Genomic DNA, 21,104 nt, shown 5'->3' with positions numbered 1-21,104 from the left:
AAACAGTAGTAATAGTTGCCTTTGAAGAATAATTTTGCCAATATGTGCACGCACACAAACACTTTTAAGTTCAGTTTAAAAACCCTTTAAAAAGTCACTTTTCTTATTATTTTTTCCCATTTACTTACTGTGCCAATGACTTAACATACATTTGCTTGTTGAATTTAATCCATAATAAATGGATGAATATGATATTTTATAGATGAGACTTTAAATCATAACTGTTTACCTTGTGCCACACACTTAATGATTCAGATCTCCTTATAACCTAATACCTTAAATGTTTGATGTTCTTGCCATTACTGCTGAGTCAAAATCCAATGATTTTTGGCACAGCAATTAAGACAAAGAAAGGTCCTTGTAGGCTTTATATTTTAAAAAGTGGGCCTACAGGACAGACAATAAGTAATATAATTTCAGGTAGTGATATATATAATGGAAAAAAATGAGAGCAGAGGTAAACAGTGATTCACAGAAATATTTTATCTAGGAGGTTCCCTGTAATGGTAACATTTGTGCAGAGACTGAACAAAATAAAGATTCTTTGGAAGATCAAAGGGAAGAACATTTCAGAGACAGCAAGTGAAAGGGCCCTGGAATTAGGATTAAGCCTTTTAGAATAGTAAAAGAAAAAACTTCACTGTAGCACCATAGAAACCAGAGATAGAGGCTGGGGAGAAGGAGCCTTATTGTAAAGGTTAACTAGCTAGTTCTTACCCATGGAGTGAAATTTCAGCCCATAGCCTATACGCCAAGAATGGTTTTAAAAGACTATATTTGAGGACAAAATGAAGGCATAGTAAAAATTATATGTGGTCCATGAAGCTTAGAATATTACATTAGCCTTTTGCAGGAAAAATAGATTAGGTTTTATTGTAGCAATCTGAAGAAGTGGGGTTTTTTTTTTCTTTCTTTTTTTTTTTTTTTTTTTTAATATGTGTGTCAGGCAGGTTATAATAGGGCTTGACACATTAGGATTTAGGAAACCAACTAGGACCTATGTAATAACCCTGAGGAGAGATCAAGGTGCGCACTAGGTAAGAAGTAAAGGCAGGGAAAAGTGATTGGATTAAGGGTATTTTTAATGATGATGCTGAAGGATTGAATTGGGTATGCCTTACTCGGTTCTACATTTTTGTTTCAAAAGGAATGCATACATTAATCTTTAGCATATAAAATAAATTGTTCCCTTCACCTAATCCTCTACTTTTTAATGCTATCCACTATTAAAAATTTGAATGTCCTTACAGACTTTTTTCATTTGTTTAGAAACGCTAATATTGCTTTGTAACTTTTATTTTCTTCCACTTAATATTGTTTACAATCTTTATTGATACAGAGATTTGACTCTTTCATTTTAGTGGTTGTCTATATGGTATGCATGTACCAAAATATTTTTATGAAAGAATGTTTAATATCTTGCCAGTCTTGTAGACAGAAAAACCACACTGAGCATATGTTAAACTTCAAACTTTGTTTCTAGGTCTCATGCTGTTGCATGTGTCAATCAGTTTATCATTAGTAGGACTCAAGCTCTGATGTTGCACATTGATTCTTTTATTGAGGTAAGATTTGTCACCGCCCCATTTGTTTTCAAGAATGTTAAATAATGCTAGCAGCACGTATTTTTTTTTAAATAACTTATAATTGTGAATAGTATTTGACATTATTTCTGGTAGTATTAAAATTGAATACAGTATAGACTTTCTAATTTTTATGAGCTGAAAATAAAAATTTTTCTGCTTGTAATACAAACATTTATTATAAGGTGTAAATGTCTGTTTATCTTGATACTTTAAAAGTTTTCCTATCAATATATTGTTCAGATTGTATATGGAAGTTATCCCAGTATTTGAAACATGAAAAACTGGTAAGGTTGGATAAAGGTGCCCAATAAAGAATCTGGAGGTACGGACTAAAAGGACATAGTAATTACCTTCCATTGAACAGTGGGCAGCATATGATGTTGTCCTAAAACCTCAGTATGTAGTAGGCTATACTATTTAGGTTTGTATGAATGGACTGTGATGCGTGCAATGATGGAGTTGCCCAAAGATGCATTTCTCAGGTTGTGTCCCCATAGGTAAGCAGGGATTTCTGATGTTTTTTTTGTAAAATTAGAGGTGTCAAGGGAAAAAAATGAACTGTTAGCAAACAGCTCTAAAGACATTTTTTGATAAAAGCATAGTATTTTGGCCATGAACCAGAAACAGTACATTTACTTTTCAAAACGTCTGCTGCTTGAGAACAGTTGAAGATATTAAGGTTCCTTAGGCATATTCTCTTCTATTTTCATTGAATGAAATTTAATAAAATGGTCCATTTCTTTTCACCTGTTCTTAAAAATCCTTTAGAGATCATGCTGCTGATAATCATGATCATGCTGTTGAAATCCTAGGAGGAAAGGAATCATAGGGGTATTTTTTTCTTTGCTTAATTTTTAAATGGATTGGCTCCTTCTGAGGATTTTTTTGTAGTTATTTTTGATACAGGGAATTGAACCCAGGGTGCTTTACCACTAAGTTGCATCCCCAGTTCCTTTTATTCTTTGAGATAGGATCTTGCTAAATTGCTGAGGCTGGCCTCAAATTTGATCCTCCTGCTTTAGCTTCCAGAGTCACTGGGATTACAGGTGTGTGCTACCACATCTGACTTGATTTTGGGGTTTGTTGTTGTTTTGGTTTGGTTTGAGGTTTTTGATATTGTGTCTCACTGTGTTGCCTTCAAGTCCTTGGGCTCAATTAATCTTTCTGCCTTTGTCTCCCAAGTAGTTGGGATTACAGGTATATACCATCATCCCTGGCTCTTTCTGAGCCCCCTAGTATGCCTGCAAGGTGTTTTTAGTACACTTTTGAGTGGAGATAATACAATGTACTGGGTAGTGTTAGAAAATCTTAGATAAGGGGCTGCAGTTGTATCTCAGTGGTAGAGTGCTTGCCTAGCATGTGTGAGACACTGCGTTTGATCCTCAGCATCAGATAAAAATAAATAAAATAAACTAGGCGTAGTGTTGTGCACCTGTAATCCCAGCAGCTGGGGAGGCTGAGGCAAGAGGATGAGAGTTCAAAGCCAGCCTCAGCAAAAGCAAGGTGCTACAACTCGGTGAGACCTGTCTCTAAATCAAATACAAAATGGGGCTGGGGATGTGGCTCAGTGGTTGAGTGCCCCTGAGTTCAATCCCTGGTACCCCCAAAATAACATATTTTTTTTTTAATTTTTTTAAAGTTTTGGACAAGTCTGCCTAGGTTCTATCCTCAGCTTTGTAGTTATGTGACCTTGGGTATTTTATTTATTTAATGTTTTTCTATTTTATCATCTATAAAGGGACTGACATTGACTTCCCTTATTGTGTTTATTATAAAGCTAGTTGCTATAAATAAAATATAACAGGGCTCACCACAAAACAAGCTTCTTGTGCTAGCTGTTATATTTAGAGGTAATAGAGGTTTCTCTTGAAATCATAGTAGCATTCTTTCACAGCTTAATAAAAGAAAGTTATAGATATACCAGTATCTTATAAGGAAATATAATTTAGAATAAAAGAAACTCTCTTCTGGAGATAAAAATCCTCAGTGAGTGGGTCAAGAACATCTCCTTGGGCTTGGGTTGTGGCTTAGTGGTAGAGTGCTCACCTAGCATGCACGAGCACTGGGTTTGATCCTCAGCACCACATAAATGTAAAATAAAGATACTGTGTCCACCTAAAACTTAAAAATAAATAAATATATTTTTTAAAAATCTGCTGGCATTTTATAATGTTTTACATTACTGATAAGTACCATAGTAAAGTATCTTTGCTAATCCTACATGATAATAGACCTATAAGGAAATAACTGGCACATAGTGGACCTTCAGTAATAATTTGCTAAATGGATTAATAGACTAATCATTTTCTTTAATTATGAATGTTTTCTTCAGGGGCTGATGTTATGTCTGCTAAGTTTGACAGAATGTTAATGAGAAGTCTATTTGTTACCAGTACATATACCTTGGCAAACCTGGGTATTCATTCAGTGATAGTAGTAATGAAAATAATGGGTACATGGTGATTAATTGAACACATGACACTGTCACCCTCTAGCCCAGTTATTATTCTCTAAGAGGTAAAAAATGAATTAAATGGTTTTAGTAAAATTTAACGAAGGGTACATGTATAATATATAAGTAACACCTTCTGGGAAGAGCTTTCTTCTCTGGCCCTACAAAATATCTATGATTAAAAGAAACCTACTGAATTGGATGTCAGAAATAGGAGCAGGACTTGGAAAAATTAAAGTTTAAAAAGTGCTACTTTAACAGTACTTCACCTAGTGTCACATTTAATCATTGCATTTCTCCTTGGTCTTTTTTGTCATAAAGTTTCAGGTTCCAGGGAGGGATGAGGGAAAGGAAAGGGGAAATAATAGGAGGTAATACTGGCCAAATTATATTGTTAAATTTGTGTGCATATATGAATATATATAACAACAAATCCCACCATTGTGTACATCTATAATGTACCAATAAAAACTGGAAAAAACAATTTCAGATTCATTTTTTTAGAGACTGATTTTCTGAAGAAAAAAAAAACATTGGGACATATTGGATTTTGTGGTGTTTTTTTTTTTTTGAATGATTGTTTTTTTTACTACTTTCAGTGTGTGTAGATAAAACTTCTTGAGTGACTTAAGGAAAGCTTCATTGTTTTTTTACATCCTCATTTGCAACCTCTGCAAGAAAGAACTTCTTTCAATGAAAGTTTGTTAATAGTGAAGTTAGAGTGAACTTAAGAATCCAAACAAACCAAATTCAGATTCCTCACTGGCTAGGCCTACCATTACTGAGGGATTACTGGATGTCTGCATTTCCTCCAGAGGTTTGTGACTTCTGTAGAGAAGAAAACTGACTGTAGGATTTTCAGGTAGCAAAGTTTTGACCTTGTGGTATTTAACTGTAATGTGAACTATTTTAAATTGTCAGGAATTATTCTTGTCCCCACTGAGTGTAATCCTGAAGAACTTTTATCTCCAGATAAAAGATAAATACAGAAAGCATTTAATTTCTTCTAAATTATATTTCCTTACAGATGCTTGCATGTCTATCATTGTTCTCCTCCCTATCCTTTGTTGATTTCTAGTTCCTTATCTGTAAAATTCAACATTGATAACATGTTGGGAAACCATGTAGTTTAGCACGTACACCCCTCGTGGCCTAAACCAATCAGTTCAAAGGAATCCCCCTATTTTACTAACCAATCACCCCTACCCAACTTGTTCCCGCCATTGAATGTGCTAATCAATGTTAAAGAGTTATTGTTTGATTTTTCCCGCAGTATGGAAAGATTTGCTGTGTGATGTTGTGATGCATAGAGTATAGTATCCCCCCCAAAACCTATAAAACCTCACTGAACAAAGGACCGGGACTCACTCCCTGGGACCGATGTGTCGGGAACAGTTGTGAGTCTAGGCTCAAGCTTGCAATAAAGACTCTTGTGTGATTACAAAAAAAAAAAAAAAAAGATTAAATGAAATAATCTATTTTCCATTCATACATTCTTTTTTAGCTCGTAGAGGAACTTGTGAGAAATAGCTTTAAGATTGATTGCTGTAATTGCTATTATAATTCTTTTCCAATAGTTGACTTTGTGAGCAGCAGCAATGTAGGGTTAGGTTGTTAACCTCTATTTCTGGTGCCCTGTCTTCTAATGAAACTGTTTTGTTCTTAAAAACAAAAATTAACTCAAAACACAACTGATTATACTGTAAGAGAATGGCTTTTCATCTGTTATCAAAATCTTTGGCAGTTGTTATACATTTAATTGTCTTTTCTAATACTGAAAGCCATTTAATTAAATCTTTTTTTTTTTTTTTGGTATTATATCTTGTTTTCTTTAAAGATCACTAGCTTACAGATTTCTTTTTATTATACATAAACATTTCTAATATGTTTGAGGTTTTTAACTAGAAAAAAATATTGTGTTTCTCATGCAATAGAATCTCTTTGCTTTGGCTGGTGATGAGGAACCAGAGGTACGAAAAAATGTGTGCCGGGCTCTTGTCATGTTGCTTGAAGTTCGAATGGATCGCCTGCTTCCTCACATGCATAATATAGTTGAGGTAACACAGATAGTTTAAAGACTTTCTTCATTGTTCCCTTAAGAAAAATATTGGACACAAAATACATAATGTGAAACTGGTTTTCTAATTTATATAACACATGGGGGATTATAAAATGAATTATGATTATCTTAAAATTAGTTATCTTTATGGTGATTCTTATTTCATAAGACTTAAGATACTATGGGAGGAAGTTATTTAAAGAATTAGAGAGCTTTTAATTGTAATAACCAGGAAATATTTACATTGAGTTTATAAAATGAGGGTCAGACTAAATAAGTAATAAAACTTTGGGAGATAAGTACCATATTATTGGGTTGTAGAAGTTGAAAATTTAAAAGTTCCTTCCTATACATTACTGGTAAAATTTATCTGATTGACTGTAAGTTATGAAAATGATATTGACCATTTTAGTTTCTACAGATCATTTAGATTTTTTTTTTATCCTGAGAAGGAAGTTTTATCCTTCAAGAAAAATATCACTGGTAATCAGAAAAATTAAAATAGCAATGAAATATTTTTCACACATAAGTTAATACAAGGTAAAAATAAATAATACCATAGCTGTTGATGATATGGATATCTTGTGGAGTATAAATTGCTGCAGTCTTTTACATTATCACTTGGCATCTATCTTATGTGCATATATTTTCACTCAATAATTCCACTTCTACAGAGTTCTGACATGTTCCAAATATACATGCCCAAAAATATTATTGCTTTCTTTTGTAATTAAAAAAAGTTTACCAATAAAAATATGAGAATTAATTATTTTGATATGACTGCAGTGCAATGATTTTAAATCATAAAACTATTTCTAAATACCAATTTGGATAGAGGTTCCAGCTATACTATTATCTGATAAGTAAAAATATATATATAGTAAATTTATGTCTGAAAAGTAAGTATCTATATATAGTTAATCAGATCATTTAGATTTTTAAAGGCACTCTCAGTCTCCATGTAATTGAAAGAAAATTGTTAGGAAATTTTAAGTATATCAATCACAGTTTAACCATCATGAAAGGAAGGGATTTTTCAATAACAAGATAGACAACAAGTTATTGTTTAGGCAGTACTCAGTACTGCTGAATGTATTTTGTATTTTTACATGAATATTATATAGCCTTGCAAATACATGAAGGAATATGTTATGTAGAGCCTCCCTTTCACTTTAAAAGTTCCTTATTATGTGGAGAGGGAGGATTCTTTTTTTTTTTTTTTTTTTTTTTTTTATATTTTTATTTTTATGTGGTGCTGGGAATCAAACCCAGTGCCTCATGTATGCTAGGCGAGTGTGCTACCACTTGAGCCACATCCCCAGCCCCTTTTTTTTTTTTTTTTTTTTTTTTTTTTTTTGAGAGGGAGGATTCTTAAGAAACATTAGAAGAAGGCTTATCATCCATGGTGTGCAGCAACTTCCGTTCTCAAAGATTAGGAAAATTAGTTCTAGAAATGATTATGTTTCAACATAATTAGGATAAATGATGTTTTCTCTGATGAAACTCTCCTGTGAAGAGCCGGGTGGGTCTGGTTAAAAGATTAGTGAGAGTTTGGCTTTAATCAGAAAGAAATTTTATCACTTGCTTAGGTAACAGCTGGGGAGCCAAATTTATAATGTTACAGTTCCTTATTTAGCAATGCTCAGCATAGGAGTAGGACATGATATGGCATAATGTGACAACTGTTGTTGCCTTGTTTTGTCATGTGAGGCATTTGAGTCCAGAAGAGGATCATGTATGTAGTAGGAATTCATCAGTTGACTCCTCAATTCCATCTCCAGGTGCATTGGGAAATCATGAATGAATTTTGTTTGATATGTTTGAATTTAGTTTGGTATGGTACAAGCCTGAGTTTACATTAATTATTAATTGCATTATTTAAACTGATTAATATTAAGGATTCTTTCTACAGTACATGCTACAGAGGACTCAAGACCGAGATGAAAATGTGGCTTTAGAAGCCTGTGAATTTTGGTTAACTTTGGCTGAGCAGCCAATATGCAAAGATGTACTCGTAAGGCATCTTCCTAAGTAAGTGTTCCTACTTGTAAATCATGCTTTGTTCTTTTTTTTTTTTTTGAGAATTTTAATATTTATTTTTAGTTTTTGACGGACACAACATCTTTGTTTGTATGTGGTGCTGAGGATCAAACCTGGGCCGCACGCATGCCAGGCGAGCGCGCTACCGCTTGAGCCACATCCCCAGCCCCTCATGCTTTGTTCTTAAATTTAATTTCTTGTATGTGGTGCTGAGGATCGAACCCGGGCCGCACGCATGCCAGGCGAGCGCACTACCACTTGAGCCACATCCCCAGCCCTATTAAATTTAATTTCTTAACAGTGATTCTTCCATGTTTATATTTTTATGAAATTCATTTTTCTGCCATCAGGGATTGAGGTTCTAAAGAAGTTAGGCTTGATTTTACTGTTGTTGAAAGTATAAAGAGTTTCAAGAATTGATTACCTTTTTAAAATTCCATGATTAATAAATTAGAATATTTTAATTCATAATTAATCTTGGACCATTTATGACATAGTTCTCTCTCTTTTTTTGTCCTGGGGATTGATCTCTGGCACTAAACATTGAGTCACATCCCCAGCCCTATTTTGTATTTAAGACAGGTTCTCATTGAGTTGCTTAGCACCTCACTTTTGCTGAGGCTGGCTTTGAACTTTCGGTCCTTCTTCCTCAGCCTGCCAAGCGCTGAGATTACAGGCATACGACACTGTGCCTGGCATAGTTCTCTCTTAAATAATATTTCTACTTTGACCATGGATCCCAAGATGGAATTTTTTTCCTAAAGATGATTTCCACCACTTGAGATGCTGCAAAATTTTATTGTTATCTATTTTTAACCCAAAATAGTGACTTTTAAAAGTAATGTTTACTTTTTTGAAAACAAAGTATTACAGGCTCATGGAAGAAAATTAAATTGCAGAAGTCATCACTATATTTTTGATATGTTGGTTTTTAATGTTATTTTTCTTTGCAATCATCTTATACCAAATACCATATATTTAGAGCATTTGGGGAAGAATTAGATGTGATAATGTATAATGTAAAATTGCTTCTCACATATAATTAGTGCTTTAGAATATGATCAGTTTTAAGGTTTGCTCTTCGCTTTTTGTGTGTTGTGCAATTTCCTCTATAACATTAGTTTTTAACACTTAAATGACTGTACTGTTTTATATCATAGTGTGCACTGTTATATCTGTGCATACTATGTGCACATTTTTCTCATTGAGTATTTATTAGCTTTTTTTTTCAGTCATAAATAATCCTGGAAGAATAATCTTTCTTTGTCATAAGTGATTATTTCTTTACATTGGAATTCCTGGGAGTGATTTTTAACCAATATGTATGAGCATTTTAAAGTTCCTTATAAATATTACAAATTATTCTCTAGGCGATTTATACCTGGTTTAGTGTTTGTGGAGTTTTCAGGTGATTATAGTACCTGGATGCTCAAAGATAATATTACCAGTGATTGTCTCATTGCTTTTATTAGTGTACATAAGGTTAACACTTCTTGTTTATTCTATTAAATTGTTTTGTTTCATGAATTAATTTCTTATAGATTGATTCCTGTATTAGTGAATGGCATGAAGTACTCAGATCTAGATATTATCCTGCTTAAGGTAAGGAAACTTCTGATGAATAGGGAAGATGACTTTTATATTGACCTGGCAGATTTTTAATTTGACCAATAAAACATTAATTTAGAATAGGCCCTATGTAAATAGGCTGCCCGTTGCATATAATAGGCTACAAAAGTCCAAAGACAGAACAATGAATTTAAATGGTTATAAATTCTAGCTTAATTGATATTAGTTACAGTAGGATTATCATTAGTTTGTCTTTGATTTAGATTACTTAGAGTTTATATTTAAATTATTCTTACATATGCTGCTCTGAATTTGATTCTGTTAGATTATATCACCTCATGGAAGGCAATATATAGTGTAGCTAAAGGGCTTGATAGCCTAATAGGTATTGTATGTTGGCCTTTGCTCCCTTTCACAAGGAACTATTTTCTGGATAGGGAAGTAGTTGTTGACAAGGGAGGTATGCTTCAAAATCCTGTGCATTCTAGGCACTGTGACACACACCTTATGATTAGCCATTCAAGGTTTATAAGTTCAAGGCTAACCTAAACAACTTAGTAGACCCAGTCTCAAAAATTTGGGGAGTACAGATGTGACTCAGTAGTAAAGTACTTGCTGAACATGTGTGAGACTCTGGGGTTTGGTCCCCTGTACTACAGAAAACAGTCCTTCACATGACCCCATCCCTGGATATTCTGATTTTTGTTTTTACTTGTGTACATATTACTAGCTTAATGAATATCATGAAAAATTTCACTTTGAAAAAGGGTGATGTGGAAGAAGATGAAACAATTCCTGATAGTGAGCAGGATATAAGACCACGTTTTCATCGATCAAGGACCGTGGCTCAGCAGCATGATGAAGATGGAATTGAAGAGGAAGATGATGATGATGATGAAATTGATGATGATGATACAATTTCTGACTGGAATCTAAGTAAGTTGGAGAAGGAAAAATACAGTTGCCCACTTGGATAACAATTTTAATAAGCTTTAATTCCCCCATTGAAGTCATAATTTAGTGGATTTTAGTATATTCACACAACTATCAGCCATCACCATCTTCAGTTTTAGGACACTTTACATCATCCAAGGAAGAGACCTCGTCCTCATTATTGGTCATTCGCCATTTTCCCCTAACCCTAGGCAATTACCAGTTTATGTTCTTTCTCTATGAAATCTGTCTCTTAGGACATTTCATGTAAATGGAATGGTCCTTTCTATTTTCATTTTCTTCCACTTAGCATAATGGTTTCAAGGTTTATCTATGTCATAGCATATATCAATACTTGATTCCTGTATACCACATTATTTTTCTATTCTTCATCTGATAGACATTTGTATTTCCCTTTTGGCTGTTGTGAATATTGATTCCATGAAGATTCGTGTACAAGTTTTTATGCGAACATACATTTTCATTTCTCTTAAATATATGCCCAGGAGTGAGCTTCATGATGGATCATGTGGTTTCTGTTTGTTTAACCTTTTAAGGAACTATCAGGACGTTTTCCAAAAGAGGCAGCACCATTTTATTTTCTCATCACCAATGTCTGAGGGTTTCCGTTTCTCTTATTACATCTGGTTTTTTTTTTTTTTTTTTAATGTGAGGGGGTATCATTGTGCTTTTGGTCTGCATTTTACTTAGTCTCTGCTCTTGTATTTAATTATCAGACTTCTTACTAAAACTGTTTCTCAAAAGACTAAATATTTTGAAATAATAAAATAGGAATGTTGCCATAGCTTTTCATAAGTTTTTTTTAACGCGTGATAATTTGCATGCTATCATATTCCTTTGAAATATTCAAAACTTGGGAATCTGTTGATTTTCAACCTTACCTTCAAGTTCACATAGCCTGTGCAGCTGGCATTCTGACCCACACTAATTGGGATGGGGCCAGTACACCTTTGTTTTATTTTTGGTTACTTGCTGATTTTTTTAAACTACTGCTGTATTTCAGCGTTTCTCAATCTCAGCACTATTGGCATTTGGGGCCACATAATTAATTCTTGTGGAGGCTATTCTGTACATTATAGAATGTTTAGCAGCATCCCTAACTTCTGTCCAAAGATGCCAGCAGTGTACACACCATTGTGACAACCAACGATGCCTCCAAACATTGCCAGAAGTCACCTGGGAGATAAAATCACCCCCTTTTGTTAGTGTTGGAATTTCAAAAAATTTTGAGAAAATGGTTAGAGGTTTGTATCATCAGCTCAGAGTATGTGATTTGATTAGATGATGGTAATTCTTGCCCTGTTACCTAGTTTCCTGTAACATTTTATTTAGAGTGCCTAATGTACAGGCACTAGGCCAAGAACTTTGCAGTTAAAGGTAGATAAGGAAACTGCAGAAAGACAAAACTATTGCAAGATTAACGTAGGTACTACTGATAGCACATCCAGTATTAGAACCCAAGTCTCAGCACTTAACAAGACAATCCAAGGTCTTCACTACTGTCACAAATTAACTGCTTGCATATCCCTGCTTTCAAGTTGAAAGGGCAGAAAAGATCAAGAGAATATACTTATATCTACTAAAGTAGTACTGTGTGTGACGCAGGGGAGGAGAGACACTTCCTCTTCACATCCTTTTACTCATCTTTATATCCTTCCAGAAGCTGCTTTTTTTTTTTTTTTTAACATATGGTAAAACATTAAAGTTGAAGTCAAATTTTGAAAAACAAAATTAGATATATGTAATTTGCTGCTCTGCCTTTCTATGAAGCCTATACCTCATATCAGTCTTCTCTTGCATGTCACTGTACTGTTCAATTCTATGGATCCAGCGTGCATATAGTGTAACTAAGATTCTTTTTGATGGTTAAGGTGTTACTTGACTGACATAACAGCGTTTTTTTGCTTTTTGAGCATATATTTATTTAGCCATGCTACAAGTATTAGGTGACACACATGTTTTCATCACTTAAGCCAAACTTCAACGAAATGTGGGGGAAACAAAACCCCACAGTAACCCAAGACAGTCACAATCGCTCAGGACTCGTGAGAAGCAATTCTCACCATAACTGTGAATTTCAAGATGCATCCTCTGTGATTCCATTTCTTTCTTTCCTACTCTAGAAAAGATGCCAGAAAAGAATTTTTTTTGTTTTATTTTGTTTTTTAAGGGATAATCTATTACAATTGTATGGAAAGCAAATAATTCTCAGACTTCAGTGCTTCCATATAGAATGGCAACCAAGCATTTCCTTATATTTCCCCTTCCACCCATAACTTTGTCTGATGGGATGGCATTAGAATCAGGATTTTTTTTTTTAAGAATTGTATCATTTCTAATAGTTTGTAATTAGTTATTTGCTATTATTCTTATTTCACATTGGAAAAATTATTATGCTTTATATTTTCATTGGTTCTTACCTAAGTTGTTAGGTTAATAAAATTCAAGTTATTTTATAGTTAATCCTTTGTAAAGAATATTTTCTAACATTTTATGCTTCATTTGGTGGTGACTTTTGTTCCAATTTATGGGCCTAACTTCCAGCCAAATGATTATATACTTGATTCTAAATGGTCTACCACTAGAAATGTTAAATGGAATTAATAAATGGATATATTATTTTTCCTCAGGATTTTAACAGTAGGTATTCTATTTTGGAAGTATTGAATGGAGTGGAACAGTATTCATTTTAATTTTTCTATGTAGTCAGTAGAATTCTAGTCTGACCTCCATGTACAGACTTAAATGTCTGCATAATTATTTTGCTAATTCTTTGTCATACAAGCATATTCTCTTTAATAGATTCTTTTCATGTGACTACCCTCTATTTAATTGAATTCTTAACTCTAAAGGTATGACTAAAACATTATACATATAGTATTTATGTTTAAATACGTAATTAAGTGATAATAGAGATTAATATAATTATTTTTTAATTAAATATTTTCTTAGGAAAATGTTCTGCTGCTGCCTTAGATGTTCTTGCAAATGTATATCGTGATGAGCTATTGCCACATATTTTGCCCCTTTTGAAAGAATTGCTTTTTCATCATGAATGGGTTGTTAAAGAATCAGGCATCTTGGTTTTAGGAGCAATTGCTGAAGGTAAGTCCATTTTCGATTGTAAAGTCCTCAATACGTGGTATAAGGCTGGGCTACTTTAAGGAATTGTTACTCTGTAAGCAACGAGGGTTCACTCTGGATTTACATACTGGATTATTCTCTGGTAAAGCCAGTATGGCATAGACAAAACTGTGATCCATATTAAACTAAAAGAAATCATTGAATCCAAAAGCCATCTTGGGATAAGTTTCTATTCTATTTTGAACCATTTTTAAATGATTAAACAGTCTTGGATTTACTTCTTATCCTAGACAGGTCACTTTGCAGATATTTTTGTTAGTGTAGAGGGAACAAAAGGGCTCTGATGTCTGAAGCATTTTTGCTAGAAAAATAGCTTTGTTTTCTAAGAAGTTTGGGACACCTGAGAAAAACAGGAGTATCATCATCCTGTATAAAGATCTTGTTTTGGTTGTAAACATTCATCTACAAGAAATAAAACAGGCATTTCTGCAAGCTGTAATTTTTTAGCAGAGGTAAAATGAAGTCCTAATCCTACTAAAAAGAACTTCAGGGGAGCATTTAACTCTGTTTTCCATTATTTTAAAGTAATGTTGGTATAGATTATTATAATATATTTACAGCAGTGAGAATACACTGAATATTTTTCATGGGTACATGTGTCACTTTTGTATTCAACTAAAAAATTTTAAACCACATTTGGCACCTTTTGAAAGTTTTTTGTTATTTTGTTTTTTCTAGGTTGCATGCAGGGCATGATTCCATACTTGCCTGAGCTTATTCCTCACCTTATTCAGTGCCTCTCTGATAAAAAGGCTCTTGTGCGCTCCATAACATGCTGGACACTTAGCCGCTATGCACACTGGGTAGTTAGCCAGCCACCAGACACGTACCTGAAGCCATTAATGACAGAATTGCTAAAGCGTATCCTGGATAGCAACAAGAGAGTCCAAGAAGCTGCCTGCAGGTGGGACAAATTTATAACATAGTCTTCATTATGGAATTGGTAATTAAGTGAGAGACAAATTTTCAAACTTGTGATGGAGTGTTGACATTAAACCATTAATGTAATATTTCGTAACAGAAAACTCCAGCAATAGAAGTTGTTTTCCTTTTTTTGATGCTGGGGATTGAACACACATAGGTACTTAACCACTAAGCCATATCACCATCCTTTTTTATATTTTATTTAGAGACAGGGTCTCACTAAGTTTCTGAGGCTGGCTCTGAACTCAAGATTCTCCTGCCTTAGCCTCCAGAGTCACTGGGATTATAGGTGTGTACCACCAAACTTGGCTCCTCCCTGCTTTTTCTTAGTGAATTTTTTATAGGACTGATATGTGTTGTTGGGAATTGCACATTTTGTTAGGCTGATAAATTTCTATTTACAACTGTTATCTGATGTTTTTATGCATCGAAATGTGATTCTATCTGAATTTCATTCAGTCTTTGCTTTTCTTCCTCAATTTGTTCTTTTTTCCATTCAGTGGCTATGATAACAGTAGAGTTATCTCACATCCTTATTCTCTCAGACAACTGAAGAGAATAAGTGTGTTGCTGGCAGGACTTCTACTCTTAAAGGAATAGCAAAGTTTGAGTAGATTCATTCATATATTTAGTCTACAGGTCAATTACCGTAACTCCACAGAAAGTCCTACAAGTTTATGGTTTGTCACTTATCATCTGTGACTTTTTAATTTTTTTGAATTTTAATTTGTTATACATGACAACAGAATGCATTACAACTCATATTACACATAATAGAGCATAATTTTTCATTCCTCTGGTTGTACACAAAGTAGAGTCACATCCTTTGTGTCTTCATATATGTATTTAGAGTAATGATGACCATCACATTCCACTGTCTTTCGTATACCGATATACCTCTTCCTTTCCCTTCCTCCCTTTCCCCCTTTGCCCCCCCTCCTCTTTGCCCTATCTAGAGTTCATTTAATCCTCCATTCCCCCCACCCAGCATATTATGAATCAGTATCCTTAAATCAGAGAAATCATTTGGCATTTCGTATTTTATGATTGGCTAATTTCACTTAGCATTGTATTATCCAGCTCCATCCATTTACCTGCAAAGGCCGTGATTTTATTCTCTTTTAATGCTGAATAATATTCCATTGTGTATATATACCACATTTTCTTCAGCCATTCATCTACTGAAGGGTATCTAGGTTGTTTCCACGATTTAACTATTGTGAATTGCACTGCTATAAACATTGATGTGGCTGTGTGAGCACTAATATCTAGAATATGTAAAGAACTCAAAAATCTTCACACCAAAAAAAACCATATAACCCAATCAATAAATAGGCAAAGGAACTGAACAGACACTTCTCAGAAGATAATATACAGTAAGTCAACAAATATTTGAAAAAATGTTCATCTAGCAATTAGAGAAAAACAAATCAAAACTACTATAAGATTTCATCTCACTCCAGTCAGAATGGCAGCAATTAAGAATACAAATAACAACAAGTGTTGGCGAGGATGTGAGGGAAAAGGCACACTCATACATATTGCTGGTGGGACTGCAAAATGGTGCAACCAATATGGAAAGCAGTATGGAGATTCCTTAGAAAACTTGGAATAGAACCACCGTTTGATCCAGCTATCCCACTCCTCAGTCTGTATACCCAAAAGGACTTAAAAATAGCATACTACAGGGAAACAGCCTTATCTGTGACTTTTGATGCTTAGTGGATCTGTGCCCCTAGCTATCTGTCAGTTAGATTTGAGTCTCTCTTTTATAAATCAGACCTCCTGCTTTCATTAACACAGGTATTTGGTTCCTACAACAAACCTTTGTGTTCTAAAAAGGCTGCCACTTATCACTCTTTTTCAAGTAGAATTGCTTCTATTATTGATTCTTTTTTCTTTTTCTTTTTTTTAACTGGAAATTAAACCCAGGCACTTACCACTGAGTTATGTTTTCAGTCCTTATTTTTTATTTTGAGGCAGGGTCTTGTTAAGTTGCCCAGGCTAGGCTTGAATTTTTAATCCTCCTGCCTCTGCATCACAAGTTGCTGTGTTATAGGCATGCACACCCTACCTGGCTTACCATTGACTTTTTCCCCCTTCTTATTCATAATAGCTTTACTCTTTTTGCCTTTTTTTTTTTTTTAAGTTGTTGATGGGCCTTTATTTATTTATTTGTACGTGGTGCCGTGAATCGAACCCAGTGCCTCACGCATGGTCTCACTAAGTTTCTGAGGCTGGCTCTGAACTCAAGATTCTCCTGCCTTAGCCTCCAGAGTCACTGGGATTATAGGTGTGTACTACCAAACTCAGCACCCTATCACTGAGCCATAATCCCAGCTCCCATTGACTTTTTTAACAGGAAAAAAAATAACTGTTGCAAAGAGGAAAGTAAATTTGAGTTGAACCGTACTAGGTCTGAAGCACTAATACCTAGCAGAGTTCTAATTCTTAATGAGATCGGGAAAAGCTGAACAAGGGGGCTATGCACTAAATCTTTTTTTAAAAGTTGGAGAAGGATATAGATTGGTTTCCTGTGATTTATTCATTCAGTACATTTTGATTTTTTTGTTGTTGGTTTTTAGCTACTAGTTGTTATACATATTAGATGCTAGGATTATAGTTTCTGCCATCTTAAAACTTACAGTATAGTAGGAAATGCCTAATAACTGTGTATTTGTAATATATGGCAGATGCTAGAAAGGTAATGGATAAATAGTTCTGAATGCTAATGAGTAGGACTTTCATTGGCATGACTAAGGTTTTCATTTTTACTATCAAGACATTTAGATATCAAGTTGAAATAATTGCACCGAGACTCAAGTTTTTCCTGTGTTACTATAATAATCCTTGATGTGCTTATACATATGAAGGATGAGGTGTAAAGTAGAATTTAACTGTTTTAATTCCAATTTCACTAATCCAGAGCAATCCAAGCTCCCTGAGAAGAGAGGCTTGTTTTCTCCTAACCATATTCCCATTACTCAGTAATTACATAAATAGTTCAGCACTAAATAAACTTGTTGAATTAGTGAATACACAGATGAACAACATTTACAGTTTTTACCACTGTAGCTAAGCAGATACCCATGGAAACAGCCTCTTTGAAACGAAAAAGTGATTTTAAACAATGGAAAAGAGTTAAAATAAGCAACTGGTGTGTGTGATGAGGCAAGGAATATAAAATGTAAATAGGTACTCTGTAAGATTGTTTCCTATCTATTGTAAGTTATTTCTTTTACACAACAATAAATATTTATTCTTTTTTAAAAATTTTAGTGCCTTTGCTACCCTAGAAGAGGAGGCTTGTACAGAACTTGTTCCTTATCTTGCTTATATACTTGATACCCTGGTCTTCGCATTTAGTAAATACCAACATAAGAACCTGCTTATTCTTTATGACGCCATAGGAACATTAGCAGATTCAGTAGGACATCATTTAAACAAGCCAGTAAGTATCTAAGCTATTTTCAATAAGATAGCTTGAATTTGGGAATAAAAAGACTTGGAAATATGAGGTTAATTTTTGCTTCTTTAAGAATATAGATCTTAGAAAGGCAGCAAGTGTATCCTTTCAAATAGTGAGGAAATTACAATAGCATCTCTTAGGAATGCACCAATGGGTGACTAGAGGAAAAGAAAAGAATTTATATTCTAGATTCCTACTTTTCTTTAATTCCAAGTGTTTTTTGTATCTACCACTCTATAAACACTAACTTTTAATTACCACATCTAGTTTTTTCTTCAGAATGTGCAATATATTGGGTGTACTATATGAAACAATTAGAAATTGAGGCAATAGGTTAAAAATGCTATGTGGTACAAAAGGATCTTGTCTGTAGTAATAGTGTAGAAGAGGACAGTAGATTTGTTTGACTAGGATTTATATGATGATAGAATTTTAGTGTAGCTTAATTTCCCAGGTGAAGAGTTGAAAAATGTTTTGATACATGTGATTGCTAAATCAAAAGTCTTAAGATGTTTGAGATGGTTGGTTTGTAGGATTGCTTTGGTGTTAGTTTGATTGGAGGATAGGTTGTGTTTTCTGGGTGTCTTCAGAATCTGTACCGCTTATTTATATGATTATTATGATTATTGGCTTTTTTATTGGTTATTCTTCAGTTTAAATATGTTCTCTTTGCTAATTGTGAATCTTTTTCCTCATGTAAGTTTATCTGTTCATTTATAATGTGCTATATAAAAGCAAAGCTATTTTTTGTGTAACATTCCATTTTACTTGTAACATTCTGTTACAGAAGAGTAGAACTTAAATGTCCTTTTGATTGTAATTTAACAAACACTACATTTTGATGTAGTGATGTATTTATTGATGTACATTTTGTTTCAAAAAGAATGTAAGATGATATGGTCATCTAAATGAAAAAGTAGGCAAAAAATTTTAAAGTAACTATTTAGGGTAGAGAATGAGTCTTAAAATGCCTTCTGTAATGATTTTATACAATTGCTCTAAATGGATTTTAATTTTCAGTAGACTCAATGGACTTATTTACATATGATAGTGGAGCTTTACATGTTTTTCATCATTGTAAATAGGAATATATTCAGATGCTAATGCCTCCACTGATCCAGAAATGGAACATGTTAAAGGATGAAGATAAAGATCTCTTTCCTTTACTTGAGGTATGCTGGGCTGGTAATATTTAGCTAATTTAACATGGTGTGTCATCAAAAATACATGTTTTAATCCAAAATGGGTTTTATGATAATAGTGTTAATAAGTTGATATATTCAGCACCATTTCTGTTTTAAATATTGAATAAATAAAAAACTTCTTGTTACTTAAGTTACAATACATTCGTATGAAGAATTACTGTTAAATAGAAAAAGTGTAATGGACATTATATTTTTTAAAAGTAGACAAAGGTTTTTATTGTACAGTACTCTAACTACTCTATGGATAATAAATGTATTTATAATATGTTTTCTGTTGTTTTGTGTTATCTGTTCACATTACATGTGAAGTAGCTTTAGGACTTTTGCTGATGTGGAGAGACTTCACTTTGTATTTTTTTAATTTGAAATTTTTTCCATGTATGTTTATTATTTTATTCTTTAAAGATATTTTATATGGTGTTCAGTATGAAACGTGACAGACCTACTTGAATTGACTTTATTAGAGCCATTTTGAGTCATTTTCATTTTTATTCCCCGTATAATATTAAGGGTCACCAATTTCTCCATGGATTATCCCTAGACAGGAATTGAAAATCTTCTGAAACTAAGAACAACAGCTAATTTCTTCTTTTTTTTTTTTTTTTTTTTTTTTAAGAGTGAGAGAGGAGAGAGAGAGAATTTTTAATATTTATTTTTTAGTTCTTGGCGGACACAACATCTTTGTTGGTATGTGGTGCTGAGGATCGAACCCAGGCTGCACGCATGCCAGGCAAGCGCCCTACCGCTTGAGCCACATCTCCAGCCCCAACAGCTAATTTCTAACAGAACAAAAAGAATCGTAGTTATTGCATACTATTGTTTAGGGAATAACAATACCCTTCCCCCAATTTGTGCATGTTTAATACAAATGCACCTTCTTTTTTATTTCTCTTAATATTTTTTACCACAAATTGAATCCATGGATAGAGGGTTTAAATATATGTTTATGTATATTTACTTTTAAACAAGGACTCCATGTGTCCAATAAAGTCTAGCCACATCTTTGGAATAGGGGCATAAATTATCACTTATATTTGAGGGAAATTTTGAACATATAGTCTGTCCTTGAAGGACAAATTCATTATAGAAACTTCTTTACATTCTCTTCTGAATTAACCTCTCCTGATAGGCTGGCAAGCTGACAACAATAGTGACATCCAAAGGAGGGGTTTGAAAAGATAAACTGGTTGCTCTAGACTAGTAGTAGAGCAGACTCATAAACAACTAGGATCCTTTTGAGTTGTTTTAAGCATTTATCACAATCTGAAGTTTACCCAGAATATTTTAGCATGTGTACTTTATTCTTTCTAGTGCCTATCTTCAGTTGCCACGGCCCTGCAGTCTGGCTTCCTTCCATACTGTGAACCTGTGTATCAGCGTTGTGTGAATCTAGTACAAAAGACTCTTGCACAAGCCATGGTATTTTCTTTTCATATCTAAAGTTGGACATAAAGTATACAAACTTTTTCAGAAATTGATTAAAAATAAAATGTGTTTAATTGTAGCTAAACAATGCTCAACCAGATCAATATGAGGCTCCAGATAAAGATTTTATGATAGTGGCTCTTGATTTACTCAGTGGGCTGGCTGAAGGTCTTGGAGGCAACATTGAACAGCTAGTAGCCAGAAGTAACATTCTAACACTAATGTATCAATGCATGCAGGTAAGATTTGTAAGATTAAAATGAATCAAAACCTGGTT

General features: G+C 33.8%; 1 protein-coding gene across 3 annotated transcripts in view; it reads left to right on the top strand.

The window, feature by feature from the left end:
* The window catches only part of Tnpo1 (transportin 1), a 90,089-nt gene that overhangs the window by 49,906 nt on the left and 19,079 nt on the right, over window positions 1–21,104 (top strand). For all 3 annotated transcript variants that reach the window (XM_078043765.1, XM_078043750.1, XM_078043761.1), the window contains 11 exons: window positions 1,484–1,565; window positions 5,973–6,095; window positions 8,010–8,128; window positions 9,679–9,739; window positions 10,474–10,642; window positions 13,613–13,765; window positions 14,483–14,708; window positions 18,008–18,179; window positions 19,283–19,369; window positions 20,714–20,821; window positions 20,908–21,066. In XM_078043765.1, the coding sequence (XP_077899891.1) occupies window positions 1,484–1,565; window positions 5,973–6,095; window positions 8,010–8,128; window positions 9,679–9,739; window positions 10,474–10,642; window positions 13,613–13,765; window positions 14,483–14,708; window positions 18,008–18,179; window positions 19,283–19,369; window positions 20,714–20,821; window positions 20,908–21,066 (1,459 nt within the window). The remainder of the gene's footprint in view (window positions 1–1,483; window positions 1,566–5,972; window positions 6,096–8,009; window positions 8,129–9,678; window positions 9,740–10,473; window positions 10,643–13,612; window positions 13,766–14,482; window positions 14,709–18,007; window positions 18,180–19,282; window positions 19,370–20,713; window positions 20,822–20,907; window positions 21,067–21,104) is intronic.

Source organism: Ictidomys tridecemlineatus, chromosome 1 (genome assembly GCF_052094955.1).
Source record: "Ictidomys tridecemlineatus isolate mIctTri1 chromosome 1, mIctTri1.hap1, whole genome shotgun sequence".
Lineage (NCBI taxonomy): Eukaryota > Metazoa > Chordata > Mammalia > Rodentia > Sciuridae > Ictidomys > Ictidomys tridecemlineatus.
Note: the sequence above shows the minus strand (reverse complement) of the source record. Positions and strands in the feature narration are given on the sequence as shown.